This window comes from Rhinolophus hipposideros, assembly GCF_964194185.1.
Source record: "Rhinolophus hipposideros genome assembly, chromosome: 9".
Lineage (NCBI taxonomy): Eukaryota > Metazoa > Chordata > Mammalia > Chiroptera > Rhinolophidae > Rhinolophus > Rhinolophus hipposideros.
Window position 1 is genome coordinate 71,020,735 of NC_138055.1, and position 17,417 is coordinate 71,038,151.

The following is a 17,417-nucleotide window of genomic DNA, read 5'->3' on the forward strand; positions in this document are numbered from 1 at the left end:
ACTTACCAAAGTTGACTGACCATAAAATGTCAAAAATGTTTTCAGTGTTACTTTTTAGGTGATCATATTGGATTTTACCATTTCTAGAGGGAAAAAATGAGAGAACTTCTTGGTAGCCAGTGCCAGGACTAGAGAAAACTATAAACTGAGAATGTAATATAAAGATCAAATTTGAAACATCTCAAAAATGTCTATGGTTAGGCTCAAGTAAAATTTGTAGAACTGCGGAATTCCTTTCTAGTTTCCCAGTAACAAACTCCATTTAGCAAGATTTGGGAGGTTGTTCATAATTCGAAATTATGCAAATTTACAGGCCACCATGGTCTAACTGAAGAATAGTCTATTCTAAACATCTCTACTCTTTGTTCTTCCAAAAAACCACATATAGAAATTTTTTTTTTAAAAAAACCACCCAAAATATCACCAGTACATTTTATAAAATTAAATGCAAATTTTATTAAGGATTTCAAATTACATATTTCAAATTTCTAAAATGGAATAGAACCATTTTGGAACTGGAGAGATGGCATAGATGAACACTGATAACCCTTGAAACTCCAACTTTATTAAGAGAACAATTCCTCTGCAAACCACATCACCTTTATAACAAGACGAAACAGTATCTACTCCTTAACTTTGGCAATAGCTATTTCCTAAAGGAATGAAAAAAACAAAAGTAGTGGCTTTGCTACTTTAAGGTCATTAAAAATGGAATTCTATCTTTAGATTTAAAAAAACTTTTAAAAAAATTTCAGCTGTGTTCAAATGAGCTATAGGTCCCAAAAAAAAAAAAATCTACACAGAATGTCTAATCAAAGCAACCAAAATCATTTTGAAAATGAAGAGGAAAAACATAAGGTGCTTTCATAGCATTTTTACCCGCGACAAACTATTTCAATTGGTTAAGGATTTCCAGTAGTTAATTAAAATCTCAGGAGCAGAATGGATAGTACTATAGAAATGGCAAAATATGTTCACATTCCAAGATCGTAATACTAAATTTTCAAAATGGAAGCTCTATTACCTCTAAAAATGAATCTAATGTAATTTTACTGAGTGCAGAAACTCTAAGCTGTCCTCTAATTACAATCCAATTAGTCCACTCTCACTGTCAAAGCTTTAAGTTCACCACAAAAAATTAACAGTAATTAGCCTGAGGTATTTTAAATGTGGCTCCAGTCTCAAACTTAATGGCATTTTTTCCCCTAAAAATGGTCTTATTTCTATTTTAGTCCCATAATTCTAGAATATGCTTGTAACTAAAATACCTAAAAACAATCCTTGGACCTTTTGAAATAGTTGGTTATCCATCTAACTTGTATTAAAATAGGAGCCACACAAAGGCCAAGAGTGTTGTCTGACCAGATCCAGAATAAAGTACTTATTTCCCAGTTTATTTATCAAACCCTGGTATGAATAAAATGGTGAATATCATACTTATGATGCAAATAGGTCCAAATTGTTACGGTTGAGAAACATTTCATAAAATTTAACTTAATGTGCCTAACACATCTGTGAGGTAGTTAAGTAAACAGTACTACCCATTTTAATACACAGTAAACAGAAGCATGGGTAAATAACATGCTTACACTTGAAGCACTAAGAACGGGAATTAACCATTGAGGCCTGGGGCCCTCTCTCATTCTCACCAAAGGAAATAAAACTTAACTATTTTTAATTTTTTTAAAAAAAACATTAACATCATTGAAGATTTTGTCTCTCTTTTTTACTTTCTTATTAGGAGATGCAGTACACCTCTTTCCAAAGTTGGCACCCTTTTCTTCAACATGGTAAGCTGGGTACAATGCTTAATTCAAGCTAGGACTTTGCTTCTACCTGAATTAGTACAAAATTAAGACATTACCTTGTGAGAACTAAAATTATATTTGACATTTTTATTTTAGGCTGCAAAAACAAAAACAAGCAAACAAACAAACAACAAAAAAAACTTGAAATACGCTTGTCAAATGATGAAAATTCATCCTTTCCAGGGAAGCAGAAGGTAGACCCTACCACAAAGAAAAGATGCTTAGTTAATGGAAGTTAAATTTAAAAGTATGGTTAAAATAATGAAGCTTTACTTCTGAAAATACTACGTTTTATTCACCTCTCTGTGGCAACGAGTAACCATACTACTGAGTTAGGGTTCTTTAGTTAACTATGTCACCTAAAATACCAAAAATCCATTAATAATCTAAGTTAGTGGGTATGGGCTTACTGGAAATTCTTAACCATATACTTGTCTCGACAAGCTTTGTTTTTGTTTTTTGTTTTTTAAATGATGAATTGTCTTAGTATGAGCACTGCATTTCTAAAACTAATGAAAGGCAAAGCTAGTGCAAGCAAACAAACCCATTTCATTACCAGCTGAAAAAATACTTTGGTTCTTCAGGAAAAAAATTAGCAAAACAAAAAATGTTTCATTTAACAGTTGTGTTTATTTTCATAGCTGTAATCTAATAGTTACAGGATAAAAATACTCCAGAAGAACCAAATTATGTAGCAATGAATGAAAATGTGTAAATTTCTACATTCAACATATCTGGCAGAAAAACTAAAATTAAAATGCTAGTTAGAACAAACTGGTCTTTGAAATATCAATTCCCTTCCTTTAAAAAAAAATTCATTACTGAGTCTACCCAGAAAAGACAAACACATAGGCTGTAAGTAAATCACAGTTGTGTTTAGGCGATTACAGTGCAGGTTATCCTGAAGGCCACATACATCCTGCTTCACTGCTGCTTGCACTCTGCTGGCTTTTGATCCTTCTGTTAAAGGAAAACAACAAGTCAATCTACCTTTTTCTACCTGCTTCAGTTAACTTTTCAATAGTAATTAACTTTATTCAAAGATTAGCAAGTCACAAAAATGCTAAAATAAAGCCCAAATTTTACATTGTAGACTGAGACTCCGAGATGGAGAACAGAGGTCGTTGTTCCCAAGCACGCCTGCATGCCGATGATTTAAAAACTGAACTTTGTTTATAAGAAAGGTTGTTTTCTCTCCAAAGGAAAACTAAGACCACAAGCTGTAAAGTAATTTAAAATGCTTCTAAAAAACCATTAAAAATGTCCAAGATGACGTGCCATTAAAATAGAATCCTAGGGTTTACTTAGCCTGAAACTATGAAAAATACCAGGTCAGAAGCAAAAATAAGTTTCTTAGAAGAGGTGCACTGAAATTACATGTATGCTGAAATGCCACTGAAAGTTAATATATATATAATCTCCAGTCGATGGGCTTATTAAAGACTTTACTGGACAAACATAAAACTGTATATTCAGAAACAGCAACTCTTATTTACACCTGCCTTAAATCTAATAGAAAGCGGGACCAATTCTGCTCACCTTTGAGTCATAATCTGGATCATTTTCCTCATCTTCTTCTTCCCCTTCCTATATCAAAGTTCAAAATGCATCCATGAAGTAGGTACACAGTAGCAAGAAACGGCTCATAATGTAGGGAGAATTTAATACAAGTTACTCTATAGGTCAACAGATTTTCATGATTACAGAGTTTGGTGACAATGCAATTTAATCTGAAAGCTTCTAATATGAAAAATTTCCCAACACAACTTGAGACATCCAGACAGCTTTTATTGAAAAGATTTACTGCAGCCAACGTTGAAAAAGTTTACTGCAGCTTTTGACTTCTTCAAAGAGCTGATAACCCTGCAGCAGAACAGAATTATTTGAAATAAAAAAAATGTTCTGAGTTTCGCAATTTATTTATTGAAACCTTATACATACATTGTTTGGCTGTAGAATTCTAAAACCATAATGTTTCCAAAAATGCTTTTATTCCGTATCACAGAATAATGATTATAGCAAAGGAATACATAAGTCATTCAATTTGCTTCTCAATGTGTTAAACAGAATTATTTGCTCATTTGGTAAACATTACCTCATCCGCTTCTTCACCTTCTTCATCATACTAAAAAAAGGAAAAAGGATCAAGTTTGAATGAAGCTAACAAACATTTGAGAACAGCACATCCATCACTGTATCCACTAATATCTAAAAAAGAGGAGAAATACTTCCCCTAAGGTGACTGATTATAAGTTAAAACAAGAACAATAGCTGTAGGAATCACTCAGCTCAGCGCCATTATTATAAACCTGACAATCTGTAAAATTAGAGCACAGTAAAATTCTGAATAAAGTATGATCAGACAACCATTAGTGTAAATAATTTACTTGCCTATACTTATGTGTGGAACACAATGCACAAAAAGCACCTAAAGCCTAACTGAATAACTGCCATTTAGCAGTACATATCCAAAAAATTTGAATTTGAGGGCAGCCTAATTTTACCTTAATCACTACTTAACATTCCTCCAGATAAAAATTCTATGCTTCCTAATAAATATTGTAATTTTAAGTACTAAAAAAGTCCTAGGCATGTTTTATTTGGTCCAAGACAAGAACATAACAGATCTATAACAGTAAGCAAACACAGTATAAGTTTCATTAATTTAGAGTAGTCTTCTTATTAGCAGCAAGATAAAAACAAATGAACCCAGAAGACCTATTTAAAACAATTCAGGAAAATTACCTACAGGACATCAGTAATTATCTTAATTGCATTATCTGTCTTGCTTTCTAAAAAATACATCTATTCATTAAACCCCTCACCAATTCTGACCATCACAACCCTCATCAAATGATTTTATTGTAGGACTCAGATTCACTCACATCATCATCATCATCTTCAATAGCTTCTCCAGTAAAGTATAACACTGATCTTGGGATTATACGCTCACGTAAAAAGTGACCAATTTCAAAGTCTGCAGCAAGGATAGCTTCAGCATCATCATCCTGTTTAAGAAAAAGAAAAGCACAAAATTTAATAACTTTGTTATTTATTTTGGCATATGTGAGTCTTGGGTGTAAATCACAAAGAAACTCTCAACTTCACTTTTACCTTCCCATCACTTTTAAACTAGCTTATGTGGATGTGATCAAATAGTCATCTACATATGCCCTAGGTTTACAATACAGGTTTTTAATAAAGTTAGCAGGTCAGTGTACATACTCAGAGAAACTTTGGGAAATAAAAATCAGAACTGGTTATTATTGCTTTTGTTTTCTGGCTTAAAAGACATTTAAAAAAAGCAACTCTGTTATATGATTGCAGTTTTCCTTTAAAAATATTAGTTACTGAAAACATCAAACAGAATTAACAAGAATCGCATGCATGCTTTTGTACATAACATTAAGTATATGACACATAATAAAAGACTACAAGAGGATCATTTCACACTTTCTACAAGAAAGCACCCAAGCAGCTGTATAATGCTAAAAGAGGAGACAGAGTCCTACTTGATAAAGACTAAGCCTATCTAGGATTTCTATTTAACGGCAAAGTACAGCACAGAAAAGCACAGCGCAGAAACAGCAGTGACATTATTCAAAATAAAAATAACCCCATTTAAGTTGTATGACATTAAAACTGACTACACATTCTGTGAATTCCATATTTATTTTGATTCATCAACAAAATCTACTAATAAAGCAACAAAAACACAAAAGGGGGATGCAGACTTTAAAGGAAAGAATTACATTATAATCAAAGGTAGAAGTATTCTACCAATAACTACTCAAGATTGTTTTGTTACCATCGATATTTGGTAAAAGACTTAAATTCTAACCCATCAGCTGACATAAAATAGTGCAGAACTTAATAAAGGCTTGTTAAGTAGTCCTTTTGACCTAAAATACACATGCTGCTTTATATTCCCCATTTTTGTCCTATAAAAGACATTTTGAGCCAAGCTAGTTACTGCTCTTTACAACATACAGAAATATTTGCCTTTTGTAGATCTAGTCTAAGTCTTAGCTAAAACTATTCCAAATCAAAAGTATTCACAAACATCATTTCTAATTCCATATATGTATAAAACTATTTAAAAACCTGGCCATCAGAAAACCAAATTCAAAACATACCTAGCCTACCCTGCATGGATAGACTTCTTTGAGGTTGTTCCTCATTCCAGGCTGTATGCCAGGCACATCGTAGGTCCTGGCTATATAGCCATATATATAAAACTGTATTTCCATTGGAATAATAAACAGAAAAAGAGTTCTAACTAGAATGTGGTTAGACAAGTTTAGTAAATAACATACATAATTTAATACATTTTTGTTTCAATAAGGAAGAGAACTATTGTCTTGAAAACTTGTATCCCTCACAGCAATACTTGTCTCAAAAGAAAATCTTTAGCTTTTCTTTAGCATTTCCCAGTGGAGGGTCTATGAACATTTTGAATGCAGTAACTTTACAAATGCGTAATTTCTTCCCCATGCATTGCACGCCTCAGCACAAAATGCTAGTAGCAATTACCTTACCCCACTCCCCACTTTTGAGAACCAGACCTTATAGTGAACAGTTCAACAAATAAACAATTTAGCTTACCAGATCTCCACTCTCAGGAACTGTAAAATTAAGAAGAGAAATTCAAATGAATAAAAAAATTAAAGTTTATAATAAAACAATCATCGATACCCACACTAAAACACTATTTACCTTCAGGAGGGGCAAAAAAGTTAAAGAAAGAATCATTGGAAACTGTTTTGGTCACAGTACGAACTGTTCCACGTCCCTTGTGTTTCTGCTTCTTTTTAATGGTTTTCAAAGTGACATTCTTCCCCTTTTTCCAATCTATCTGACACCTTCCAAAACAAAGGGGGGAAAAAAAATCACAATTAACACATTACTTTCCATTTCGAGGAGCACTAAGATTTTTTCTAATTAAATGGTATATTAACTTCAAATTTTAGAGAGCAAAATTGATTCAAATGTTTTATGGAGCAGTGTAAAGAGAAAATATTTCTAAACAATATTTTTCTAAATAAATATATTCGCAATTACCACAAACTCACAGTATAATTTAAATGTACATTTCCTTTGGAGACACATCTATCATAGTCTACAGGCCAAGGAGAATTCTAGGAAAATCGATAAGCTCTTCTCAGAAAACATTTTACTCCAACTATGTATATGTTATCAAGAACACACTAGGAAATACCAACTGTCACAAATCATGAGTAAAACAAAAACATAGTATTCTACTATAGTAGTAAAATTAAACTCACCCTGTACAACCCATAATTTCTGGTCCATCAAAAGAAAAGGGATCAGAATCATCTGGTTCTGATCTCATCCTGTATGTCTTTGTCAACACTTCATTTGTGAAATATTCATTGGGTTCAAAGTGAAATTCTAAGACAAAACTCTTTTAAAAAAAAGTATAAGAACAAATTAAATTCCTACATCATCAATTTTGATACTTTAGTAAGTAAAGCTTAAAGTGATTTTATAAACATAAAATTCTAAGTGATCATATTTTTCCTACTCTGGGAAACGACCAGATAAATCCTAAATTATGTTAAAAGCAAAATGAGGCACAAAATAAACGGAATAAAATTCAGCTTACACCACTATTTAGTAACATGTTTTCGAAATAGGTTAGGCACACCTGAATAAAGTGACCAAGTCCCTCTTCCTCACAAAGAGGACTTTAAATCTTACACTAGAACCTGAGTTTGACAGAAAAAAAGCCCAATCTCATTACATGCAATACATGAAGCTACACCTGTAGTATAGCTCTACCGATACTTTACATTATACTGATAGTTCTGGAGAGAAGCTGTTGATCTTTCATAATGGGGAAGTGGGCCCTTAACAGCTTGTTTTATGTAATTCCCAGACATATGCCTTTTAATACAGAATTAAATATTTTCTTGCTTTTAAAAATTCATTTTTAATTCAGGATGAAGGATAGACTATACTTTGAAAATAGTTATGTTCAGCGGGAGGAAAAGGAATAAATGTTGCACCACATTTATTCCATAGTGTGTGTTGCACCACACACTATCAACATCCAAACATTTTTTTCCTACCAACAATTAAGTATACCAAGTATCAGTTTCAATTTCCTTTTACCCCCATCTCTAACCCTTGCATATCACACCTCTTTTTAAAAAGTTCCATTTATCTACCTGCTAACATCTAACGTTACAAAACTAAAAGTATTTCAAAGTTCTTTTACCATTGGCTGGCCAGCATCTGAGAACTTCACTTTAATATCTTTCAAGTGCTTCAGAATAGGTTCATCATGTTCCTTCAAATGAAAAAAATATTAAAGTAAGTATCTAATATGGCATTTTAGGATTTGTGCTGTTATTGGATAATAAACCTTTGGCTGACTGATATTTTATAGTGAAGTTTTATGTAACAATGACTACGTCATTATACAGACTGAATGGACTGACAAAAACAGAACCAAATCTAAGAAAGGCATACCTGCTTTTAAAAACATTTCCTGACTGTTACTGCCTTTAGCTGTTCTTGTTCCTTTCCTTCTGCCTGATGCTTTCCTACTTTGCTAAAGTAGAAATTCAACAAGCAATCATTGTTTTGAGATAGTTTTTCTTGCTGTTAAACTTCCATCACAAGTACTACAATGTAGATGCTAGTGACTCAAGAAATGCTTAGGAAAGGCAGTTTCTAGAGAAAGTAACAATCATAAGAGTTAAAGATATTTATAGTATTCTTTTAAAATGCAAATGTCCCTTGGAACAGTTGTTTCAGACTGAAAAGGTCTTTTGGATAAGACAACTGAAAGTGCTAAGTCTCTGTCATCCTATCTCCACACTAAGCATGTAAAGACAAGGCTATGAGAAAGCACCAGGCAATAATGAGCCATTATCAAAAGGACCATTTCATTACCTAATTTTTGAAAATGAATTATAATTTATTTGATTATATTAATCAAAGCTGCAATTTTCCCTATACAGATAACAGCTATTTCAAAAGAAAGCAATCATTGTACAAAGGTCAACAATGAAGAGACTAGTCATTACAGAATTTAAATTTCAAAGGTTTACTGGGGTAAACTGGTGCTTTAATGAATATTACCTGAACCATATCACTGAGCAAGTCAACATTCTTAAAAACAGTCAACCAAAATTCAGGAATTCCCTTGGGGTCTTCTTTTTCTTCATCTTTTTTCTCATCTTCAATCTTGGCCTTTTCTTTCAGCTCCTCCTTGTTAAATGACAGCATACATTATTGAATACCTAGATCAGACCTCTTGATATAATCTTATACATGCCTGTAACTTAAATGCAGTGGCAGTTTAGAAACCAACAAACCCTTAATCACTAATTAGGTGGTAAAGGGGTTCAGAAGTTCAGCCCAAATAGTTCTAGTCTAATTGTGCAAACACTGCTGTTATCCATACCAAACTTACTTGTGTAAATATTACTACTATGCTACCCCTTCCCAAAAAGAACCACTATAATAATGAGCTGTAGGAAGGCAGTTTTAGGGGGGAAAGAAATTTTAACTTCATGAAAAATAGAGACTTTTAAACATCGTAAACAGGAAAAGTGAAAGAAATGTATAAACCCTGTCCAATGCCTCATTCCTTGTTTTATTTGTTTACATATTATATTAATTTAATTACATTAAAATAGCAATTGTGGAGAGACAGGTTCATGCAACAAGCACTGGATTTATGTCACGGCTCTGCCATTTATTAGTTCTGGGCAAGTCACTTAGAAGCTTCCATTATTTCACTTAAAAAGGGAACAATCCTTTGTATGTCCATCATGAAGTTCAAAGAAGTTTATGTAACTCTATATACATTAAAGACTATAAAAATGTAAGGAAAGTCAATCTGGACATAGATGATGGTGCCAAGTTGAACACTGGCTCATTTGCACTCTTATAATAAAGAAAATATTTCCAAGGTATAAAACATATTAAAGTTAATACCAACCGAAATTTCATCTTCCTCATCTAGTTTCCATTGACATTCTTCTTCTGTAGGTTCATAAATTGCATTAATGATCTCAAATCGCTAAAATGATTTAAGAAAAAAAAAAAAGCTTGCATAAAAACACTGGCATCCAAGCTAAAAACCAGCTACTTCTCATTAAGAACTCAGAGATTTAATTAATGCATACCACAACTTGAATTGCTATTACTGACAGTTTCCCCAAATACATCTAATACTGGTAACCACTTTGCTGAGAGGTTTAAAGCAAGTTTATGTTTCCAGAGCTTTATGTTCTCTAACTTTAGATAAATAAAACAAAGTAATAGAAAGCATTACCTTATCAAATAAAGGCTGATAGAGAACAGCATACTTTCTTTCAAGATCATGAACTTCCTCATAGAACTTGGCTTCTATGTGTGCACATTTAACTTGAAGGTTTTTGAGAGCATTCACTCGTCTTTTAACTACCCTAGGCAAGCTGAAAGGTTAAAAAGCACGAGTTATATAGCATCACAGTACAAGTCACACTTCTTTTATCATATTGAAATCGAAGCATAAAAGTTAGTGAATGATAGGTTTCCTATTTAAAGCAAAAGATACACAAGGCAGAATAATAAAAATTCAAGAGATATTAGTACATGAACCTCTGGACTGTAAGAGTTCTAAAGCAGAAATTTAACCAGATACATACAGTGAACTAGTAGGAAAGTATAAATCATATCATCAACCCAAATTGTCCACTGTACTGAAGTTCAGCTTTGTTCTTATCAGTGCTGGCATCTAAGCTAAATGTAAAATGTAGTCTTATAAAGCTAAGAAGTCATGGAATGATGATTCTAACCTGAATTTTTAAAAAACATAAGTATCTCACCTGTAACCAATTAGTACTAGAGAAAAGGAAGGGAACATATGTATATTGCAAAAAGGACAGTACCGTACAGCATTATTTCCTATTTTAGTCTCTAATTTGGAATTTGAAACCATATTAAATAAGAACGTAATGTTTTATTAAGAGGGGACTTTTTTTTTTTAAACAACAGCTTGAGATATAAATCATAGAATACAATTACTATTGGGTATAGACTTTTGAAGGGTTATACACACGTAGTCTGTAAGCCCCTTAAAGAATGTTTAAACGTATGACCCCTCTATCAACAAAATATGTTCACACGCAAAATTTACCTAACTTCAGGGAATCTGTGCAACAGATCCAGAATCTAAGTTAGAATTTCCTGCCATAGACAGATACTGTAAATCAAGTAACTATCTTACTTAACCAAAACTTAAGATAATCAGAAGTAAAAAACAAATACCTAAAGATATCAACTTTTTTATTTCTTACAATTAAAAATAAAAAGCTTAATGTTGGAGCCGGCCCGGTGGCTGAGGTGGTTGGAGCTCCGTGCTCCTAACTCCGAAGGCTGCCGGTTCGATTCCCACATGGGCCAGTGGGCTCTCAACCACAAGGTTGCTGGTTCGACTCCCACAAGGGATGGTGGGCTGTGCCCCCTGCAACTAGAAACGGCAACTGGACCTGGAGCTGAGATGCGCCCTCCACAACTAAGACTGAATGGACGACAACTTGATTTGGAAAAAAGGCCTGGAAGTACACACTGTTCCCCAATAAAGTCCTGTTCCCCTTCCCCAATAAAATCTATAAACAAAAAAGAAAAAAAGAAGAAAAAAAAAGCTTAATGTTCTGTAAAGGTCAAACAGCATGGGTTGCAGGGCTCTCCTCCCACCCTCATTTAAAAAAATAACCAACCCTAGAAACTTTAGAACCAAGAAGGAAACTATTTCAGTGTACATGTACATACACGTACATATGCACAAACACACCATGAGCAACTTCTCAACAAGACTGAAGCTGTCTAACTGGGACAGGGTGAGCTACCACCTAGGGAGAGAACGGGATGGTCAGAGTGGGCAGCAGTGAGGATAGTTTGGAAGAAAGTTTTTTACGTTCTGTGTTTGCATTGCAACACTCACCCCTGTCCCCTTCACCCTTCGCAAAGCCCAGTGCCAGTGTTACTAGGGTAACATGAAATAGATGAAAGCTGGACTGGCTCAGAGTCCACACTCACTCCTCTAGCCCTCCAATCCAGGTACTATGGATTACAACCAAAGAATACTTTAGCATACTTTAGCCCAGATTATTCAGCATACTTTGAATCTGAGGTGACTGGAGCTCGCCTTAGCTTAGACTCATCTTATCCCCTTCTTAAACTCCACAGGACTTCATAAACCTGAGTCTGATTTTCATTCCTCCCTCAATACTCATTACAGAGCTCAGTATTCCTGAGCTCTAAGCCAAAATAACTAGACACTTGAGGAGTACAATTTCTATGACAGAATGAAATACTTATTATCTGAAGGAGCATTATTAGACTAAGACTTTCAGCAGAATGTAAACATATGTAAAGAGATGAGGGAAAAAGAGACAAGACCAAGAAATCTAAAACAGGGTGGGAATATTATGAAAAATACAGTAACTAAAATAACCAACAAACAGGATAAACAAGGTTGAACTGAAGAAAAAGTCCGTAAGACTAAAAAGCTCTCCAGAAAGACAGCAGGAAAGACGGACAGAAAAAATATGATATGGATGACAAATTTACCAACAGCTGAAAAACAAAGGGAGGTGGATAGCTGAAGAAATGAGAATTTCTTAAAGCAATATGAAAATCCTTACTTGAACCCCAGACATGTTGCGATTTATCTCTATCTAAAAGAAAATTCTAAGAGTCCAATGAAGAAAGCAAAAAAACCTACAAAAGAAAAGGAATCAGACTTCAAAAGAAAACACTATATACAAGAAACGAAGTAAAATTTAAAGATAATTAAGAACCTCGAACTTACAATTTTATAGGCAAATTATTATTCTGATCTGAAGGCAAAATAAAAATTGTCTGAGGTATATCAGGCTTCAGAAAGTATGTCAGATACTCATTATACTCACTAAAAATAATTTTTAAATTAAAAAAAAAAATCCAGGAGATTCTATATATAAGGAATGGGTAGTCAAACATCTTGGTAAAGTTTACTGTTGCCTTGAAGAAACAGTAAACTAGAGAAGTTCTTTATAAACAATACAGATAGGGGTAAATTTAAAAAATCACAATAGGGTTAAATAAACTTAGGTATTAGGTTATAAGCCACTTTACCATAACAACGGCAAAAAAGGAATGCCTTAACTTTAAAACCAGCCGAAGATGGACAACTCTATCTACTTAATGGAAACCAGAGAAGGACAAAAACCAAAGTACAATAAATTTAAAAATTCAAGCTGGGGTAGCTATCTTAATAACAGACAAAACAGAATTCATGAGACAACCCAGAACTGATAGAATGACATGGAGAAACAAATAAATTAAGTAGAGATTTAAAAACTTCCCAGCACTGTTAGATAAAGCAAAAACTCAATCAATAAGCAGAAATAAAGAGAACCTGAACAATACAGTTACTAAGCTTGAGCTATTAATTTCTACATATAGCTCTTCACACTTACACTCACAGAACAGAGTACTAAGGCTACAAAATATACAAATTAAATGAACTAAGCAGTCACTTAAATAAAATAGAAAGAGGAATAGAGCAAATACAGATTAAGAAAATAACATTAAATCCAGAAAGAAAGCAGCAATAACAAAAAAAAACAATATGGAAATGGAAAAATCACAAGCTGGTTCTAGAAAACATTAACATTAAGATACCTGGCAAAATTAATGAAGATTCAAAATACAGAATATAAAAGGAAAACAATTGGATTTTTTTAATATCATGAATTGTATACTAATCAATTTGAAACCTAGATAAAATGCACACATTTTTAAAAGAATATAAAACTCCAAAATTGGCATGAGAGAACTTGAAGAGCTCAATATCCATGTTTTCAAAAAAAAAAGGACTGCTGTGAGCAGTTCAATGACCGAGTTCAATACCTCAGCCAGGGGGAGCGCAAGGTTCCTAATACCAGCATGGGCCAGGGGGCTGTGTCCTACACAACTAGACAGAAACAACGGCTTGAACGGGAGTGGGGAGGCAGGCGGAAGGGGGGAAAAAAAGGGAAAAATTCCCCAAGACCTCTAGTTCCCAAATCCTAAAGGCCCAAGCTAATTTTAAGGAGTTCTAACAACTATTCAAGGAACAGATAATTCCAATCTCAACACAAGTTGTTCCAGAAAACAAGGAAAAAGGTGAAAGCAACCATGTTCATTTCATTAGGCAGTTGAAATCTTGACTCCAAAACCAGGGGATACAATTACCATCCCTGAAAGCTTTTTTATTGTACACATATACATGCACACATGTATATGCTCATTTCACTAATAAATAAGGACCCTGAATAGACATTAGCTACCCAACTCAATGGTGTTAATAATACATCATGATTAAGCTTATTTCAGGAATGCAAGGCTAGTTTGATATCCAATATATGTACTTCCAAAAAAATATATACTTAATAGGTTCAAGAAAAAGTCAAAAGACCAACTGAATTGATACAGTAAAAAAGGGTCATAAAAATCATAAAGACACAAAATTTAATGGAGATTTTATATTTATCCCTAGTTAAGATTGGAAATAAGACAAAAATGCCCACTTTAACACTGTTTACATAATACTGGAAGTCCTGGCCAATGTTATAAAGAAAGAAAAGTAAACATGCAGCGTAGTGTAATATGGAAGATGAGAGCCAAAACTGCCATTATTTGCAAATAGGATCTTTTTCCAATGGGAGAAAAAAAACATAACAAATCACTGTTAAATGTAGCAAGACTTCTGGATACAAAAATTAACTTAAAAAATATCAACAGCCTTCCTTCTCTACATCAAGAACAGATAAGCAGAAAACACACTAAAAAATAAAATACCAATCACAATAGCAACACAACTAACGTATACAGGGATTAACCTAGAATAGATTATGAAGAAAATTCGTAATAAAAGATACAGAATATGATCTGAATAAATACAAGAATATGGATAATCTAATATTAAAAAGGATTTCTACCATGTTAATCTATATTGAATGTAATTGCTATCAAAATTTCAGTTTAGAAAACCCCGATAAACATATTGTTAACCAAGTGTTCAATAAATGTCTACAGACAGTTAGGTCAACCATGGGAGGTTAGGGTGGTGAAAGAAAGCAACTCACCCTGCCAGATATGAAAACATACTATAAAGCTATGTGTGACATGGCAATGACAATGACAAAAGAGACAAAGATCAATGAAACAGAAGAGGGCTGCTCAAAGACAAACACAGGTGTGTATAAGAAAATGATATGCAATAAAGGTGGTACCATAAATAAAGAAGGAAGAATGAAGTATTTAGTGAAGTGTTATAAAAACTAGCTCACTAAAAAAGAAAAAAGGAACTGATGCCTATTTACATCAAATACAAAGATGGATTCTAGAGGGATGAAAGACCTAAAGGTGAAAGGTAAAACTAGTCAATAGGAAATGGAGAAGGAACATATATAAGAAGGACTTAACTTCAAAGAACAAACCATAGGTCAAAAAATTTAATGAAAATAAAAACTAACAATTTGTTTAATGAAGGATGCTATGGATAAAGTTAATAGAAATGACACAATAGATTATTTACAATGTCTAAAACCGGTAAAGGATTGATGCCTAGAATATATAAGAACTTCTGCAAAACAAGAAAAAGACAGTAAACTCCAATAGGTAACAACAGGCAAAGGTTACAAATGAGCATAATCATTATGAAGAGAAGCTCAAAACTCATTAGAAATCAGAAAATAACAAATAAGCCTGCACCTGGTAAAAAAAAAAAAAAACCAAAAAGCTATAAAGCTGAATGATGCCAATTATTGGAAATGACACATGGATAAAGCAACCTCCATGTACCAGATAGATACAGTCATTCTTGAAAGCAAGCTGGAAGTACTTAAGGCTGGCAAACCCCATTAACTAGCAATCCCAGATAAGTACATATCCCAAAGAAATACTTACAGTTCCTTAACAGGACATGTACAAGGATGACCATTATAATAGATTTTGTGTTGATGGACTAATCTTGGTGTCCACCCAAGAAAAAGCATATAATAACATCAGAGAGTTAGGCCAACAGGCTAGAAGCTACTAGAGATACATACAGATAGCAACATGAATGGATCTTAAAATCATAAAGCTATGAAAAAAAATTATAAGCAGAAGATACTTGCATTGTTAATGATTTATATCACCAATGAAATAAGAAATCTGTATTTATAATTCAGTGCATTTCAAATAAACCTCTAAACAAATCTGAGAAATGGTAAAACTCAATCTACTTCCCGTGGAGATGAACCAAAATAAATTTTAAAAGACCAACTCTAAATTGGTGGTACTTAGCAAAACTTTCAACTCCAAATAATCCTATACTAGATACTAACAAACATTAGCTTCCCACTATTATATACGTAAGTCGTAGACGGTCTTAAAAATAGACAGACCTGCAATGTTAATTATAGGAAGATAGGTAAGGGCTATGAAAAAGAACTTGTACCTTTCAATGTATCCTGTTGGTGTTTCTACCAGACCATCAAGTCTTTCTTGGAGGGCTGCAAGAATCTGAGGATTTTGCATCATCTGAACAGTCAGCTGACGCGCTTTGAAAGGAAAAAAAAAAAGGGCATCGAAAGAAGGATTTTATGAAAATGTATTATGCTTATTTAAAAGGACAATCCAATCTTGAGGTTTTCCTGACTAGCCCATAAATGACTTGTATGAGTAGAGATGAGCAGCAAGCTAAAGAAAATTCTCTAGGAAAACCCAATGTACAGGATACGTTCAGATTCCTAATGATCTCTAAATGCATGCCATTTCCACAACTATCAACAATCTTTCCTCTTCCTACTATCTTGTGTTTCACTTATCTTGCATTTTGGGAAGCTCAAAGCTTCACCCAGATGCCTACCTATGACTCTTGACAATCCTTGGAAGGCAAACAATGCATTCAGAAAACTGCAAATATGGTTTCAAGCTTGGAAGACAATGGAATGAGTGACCTGAATGTTTACTTGATGATTGTATAATGTGTCTGTATCTCAACAGGGAAAGTAAAAGCTGAAATAGTCAAAGGTTATACTAAAGCCAAAAAAAAAAAAAAACCTGGTTATTAATGGTGTCTAAAAATTATAGTCACTCCAAAAATAAGCTTGATTTATGCAAAACAAATTATTTTTTCATCTTCAACAGACATTACACAAAATTGCCATTAAATTTTCCCAGTTGTTTTAAAGTTCAATTTACTTCTAATACTAACTAATTTGATTATTAGATGATGTGCAGTTGTAGCAACAAACATGCCTTTAGAAACATCAATATTGGCCACTAAGGATACAGCCTTTACCCTTTAGGAAAATGTTCCAAGATGAAAGCTAAATCTGTAAGTTCAGTAGTCTTTTAACAATTACTGTATTTTGCCATGTATAATGCGCACCCACGTTTTTGGCCCAAACTTTCTTTGGTTTTAATGTCTTAATTCAAAATTTTATTTATTTACATTTAGGTACTTGTTTTTTGTATTATAAAGGAATTTCAGCATTTTTAAAAACATTATGTTACAAAAAACTTTATGTAACAAATACTTACAAAACACAAGAGCAGATACAAGATATTTTA

At 33.3% G+C, this 17,417-nt stretch overlaps 1 protein-coding gene across 11 annotated transcripts in view; it reads right to left on the reverse strand.

The window, feature by feature from the left end:
- Positions 1 to 431: 431 nt before the first annotated feature.
- The window catches only part of NAP1L1 (nucleosome assembly protein 1 like 1), a 31,709-nt gene continuing 14,723 nt past the window's right edge, over positions 432 to 17,417 (reverse strand). For 2 of the 11 annotated variants that reach the window (XM_081059111.1, XM_081059114.1), the window contains 13 exons: positions 16,300 to 16,402; positions 10,120 to 10,261; positions 9,784 to 9,864; positions 8,919 to 9,047; positions 8,050 to 8,121; positions 7,094 to 7,233; positions 6,525 to 6,670; positions 6,414 to 6,433; positions 4,694 to 4,816; positions 3,904 to 3,933; positions 3,348 to 3,395; positions 2,725 to 2,768; positions 432 to 2,009 (listed from right to left, as the gene is read on the reverse strand). In XM_081059111.1, the coding sequence (XP_080915237.1) occupies positions 2,733 to 2,768; positions 3,348 to 3,395; positions 3,904 to 3,933; positions 4,694 to 4,816; positions 6,414 to 6,433; positions 6,525 to 6,670; positions 7,094 to 7,233; positions 8,050 to 8,121; positions 8,919 to 9,047; positions 9,784 to 9,864; positions 10,120 to 10,261; positions 16,300 to 16,402 (1,070 nt within the window). In that variant the 3' untranslated portion in view covers positions 432 to 2,009; positions 2,725 to 2,732. Of the gene's footprint in view, positions 2,769 to 3,347; positions 3,672 to 3,903; positions 3,934 to 4,693; positions 4,817 to 6,413; positions 6,434 to 6,524; positions 6,671 to 7,093; positions 7,234 to 8,049; positions 8,122 to 8,918; positions 9,048 to 9,783; positions 9,865 to 10,119; positions 10,262 to 16,299; positions 16,403 to 17,417 lie in introns of all 11 variants that reach the window. The other 9 variants (XR_013993979.1, XR_013993981.1, XM_081059109.1 and 6 more) reach the window with 7 other exon arrangements.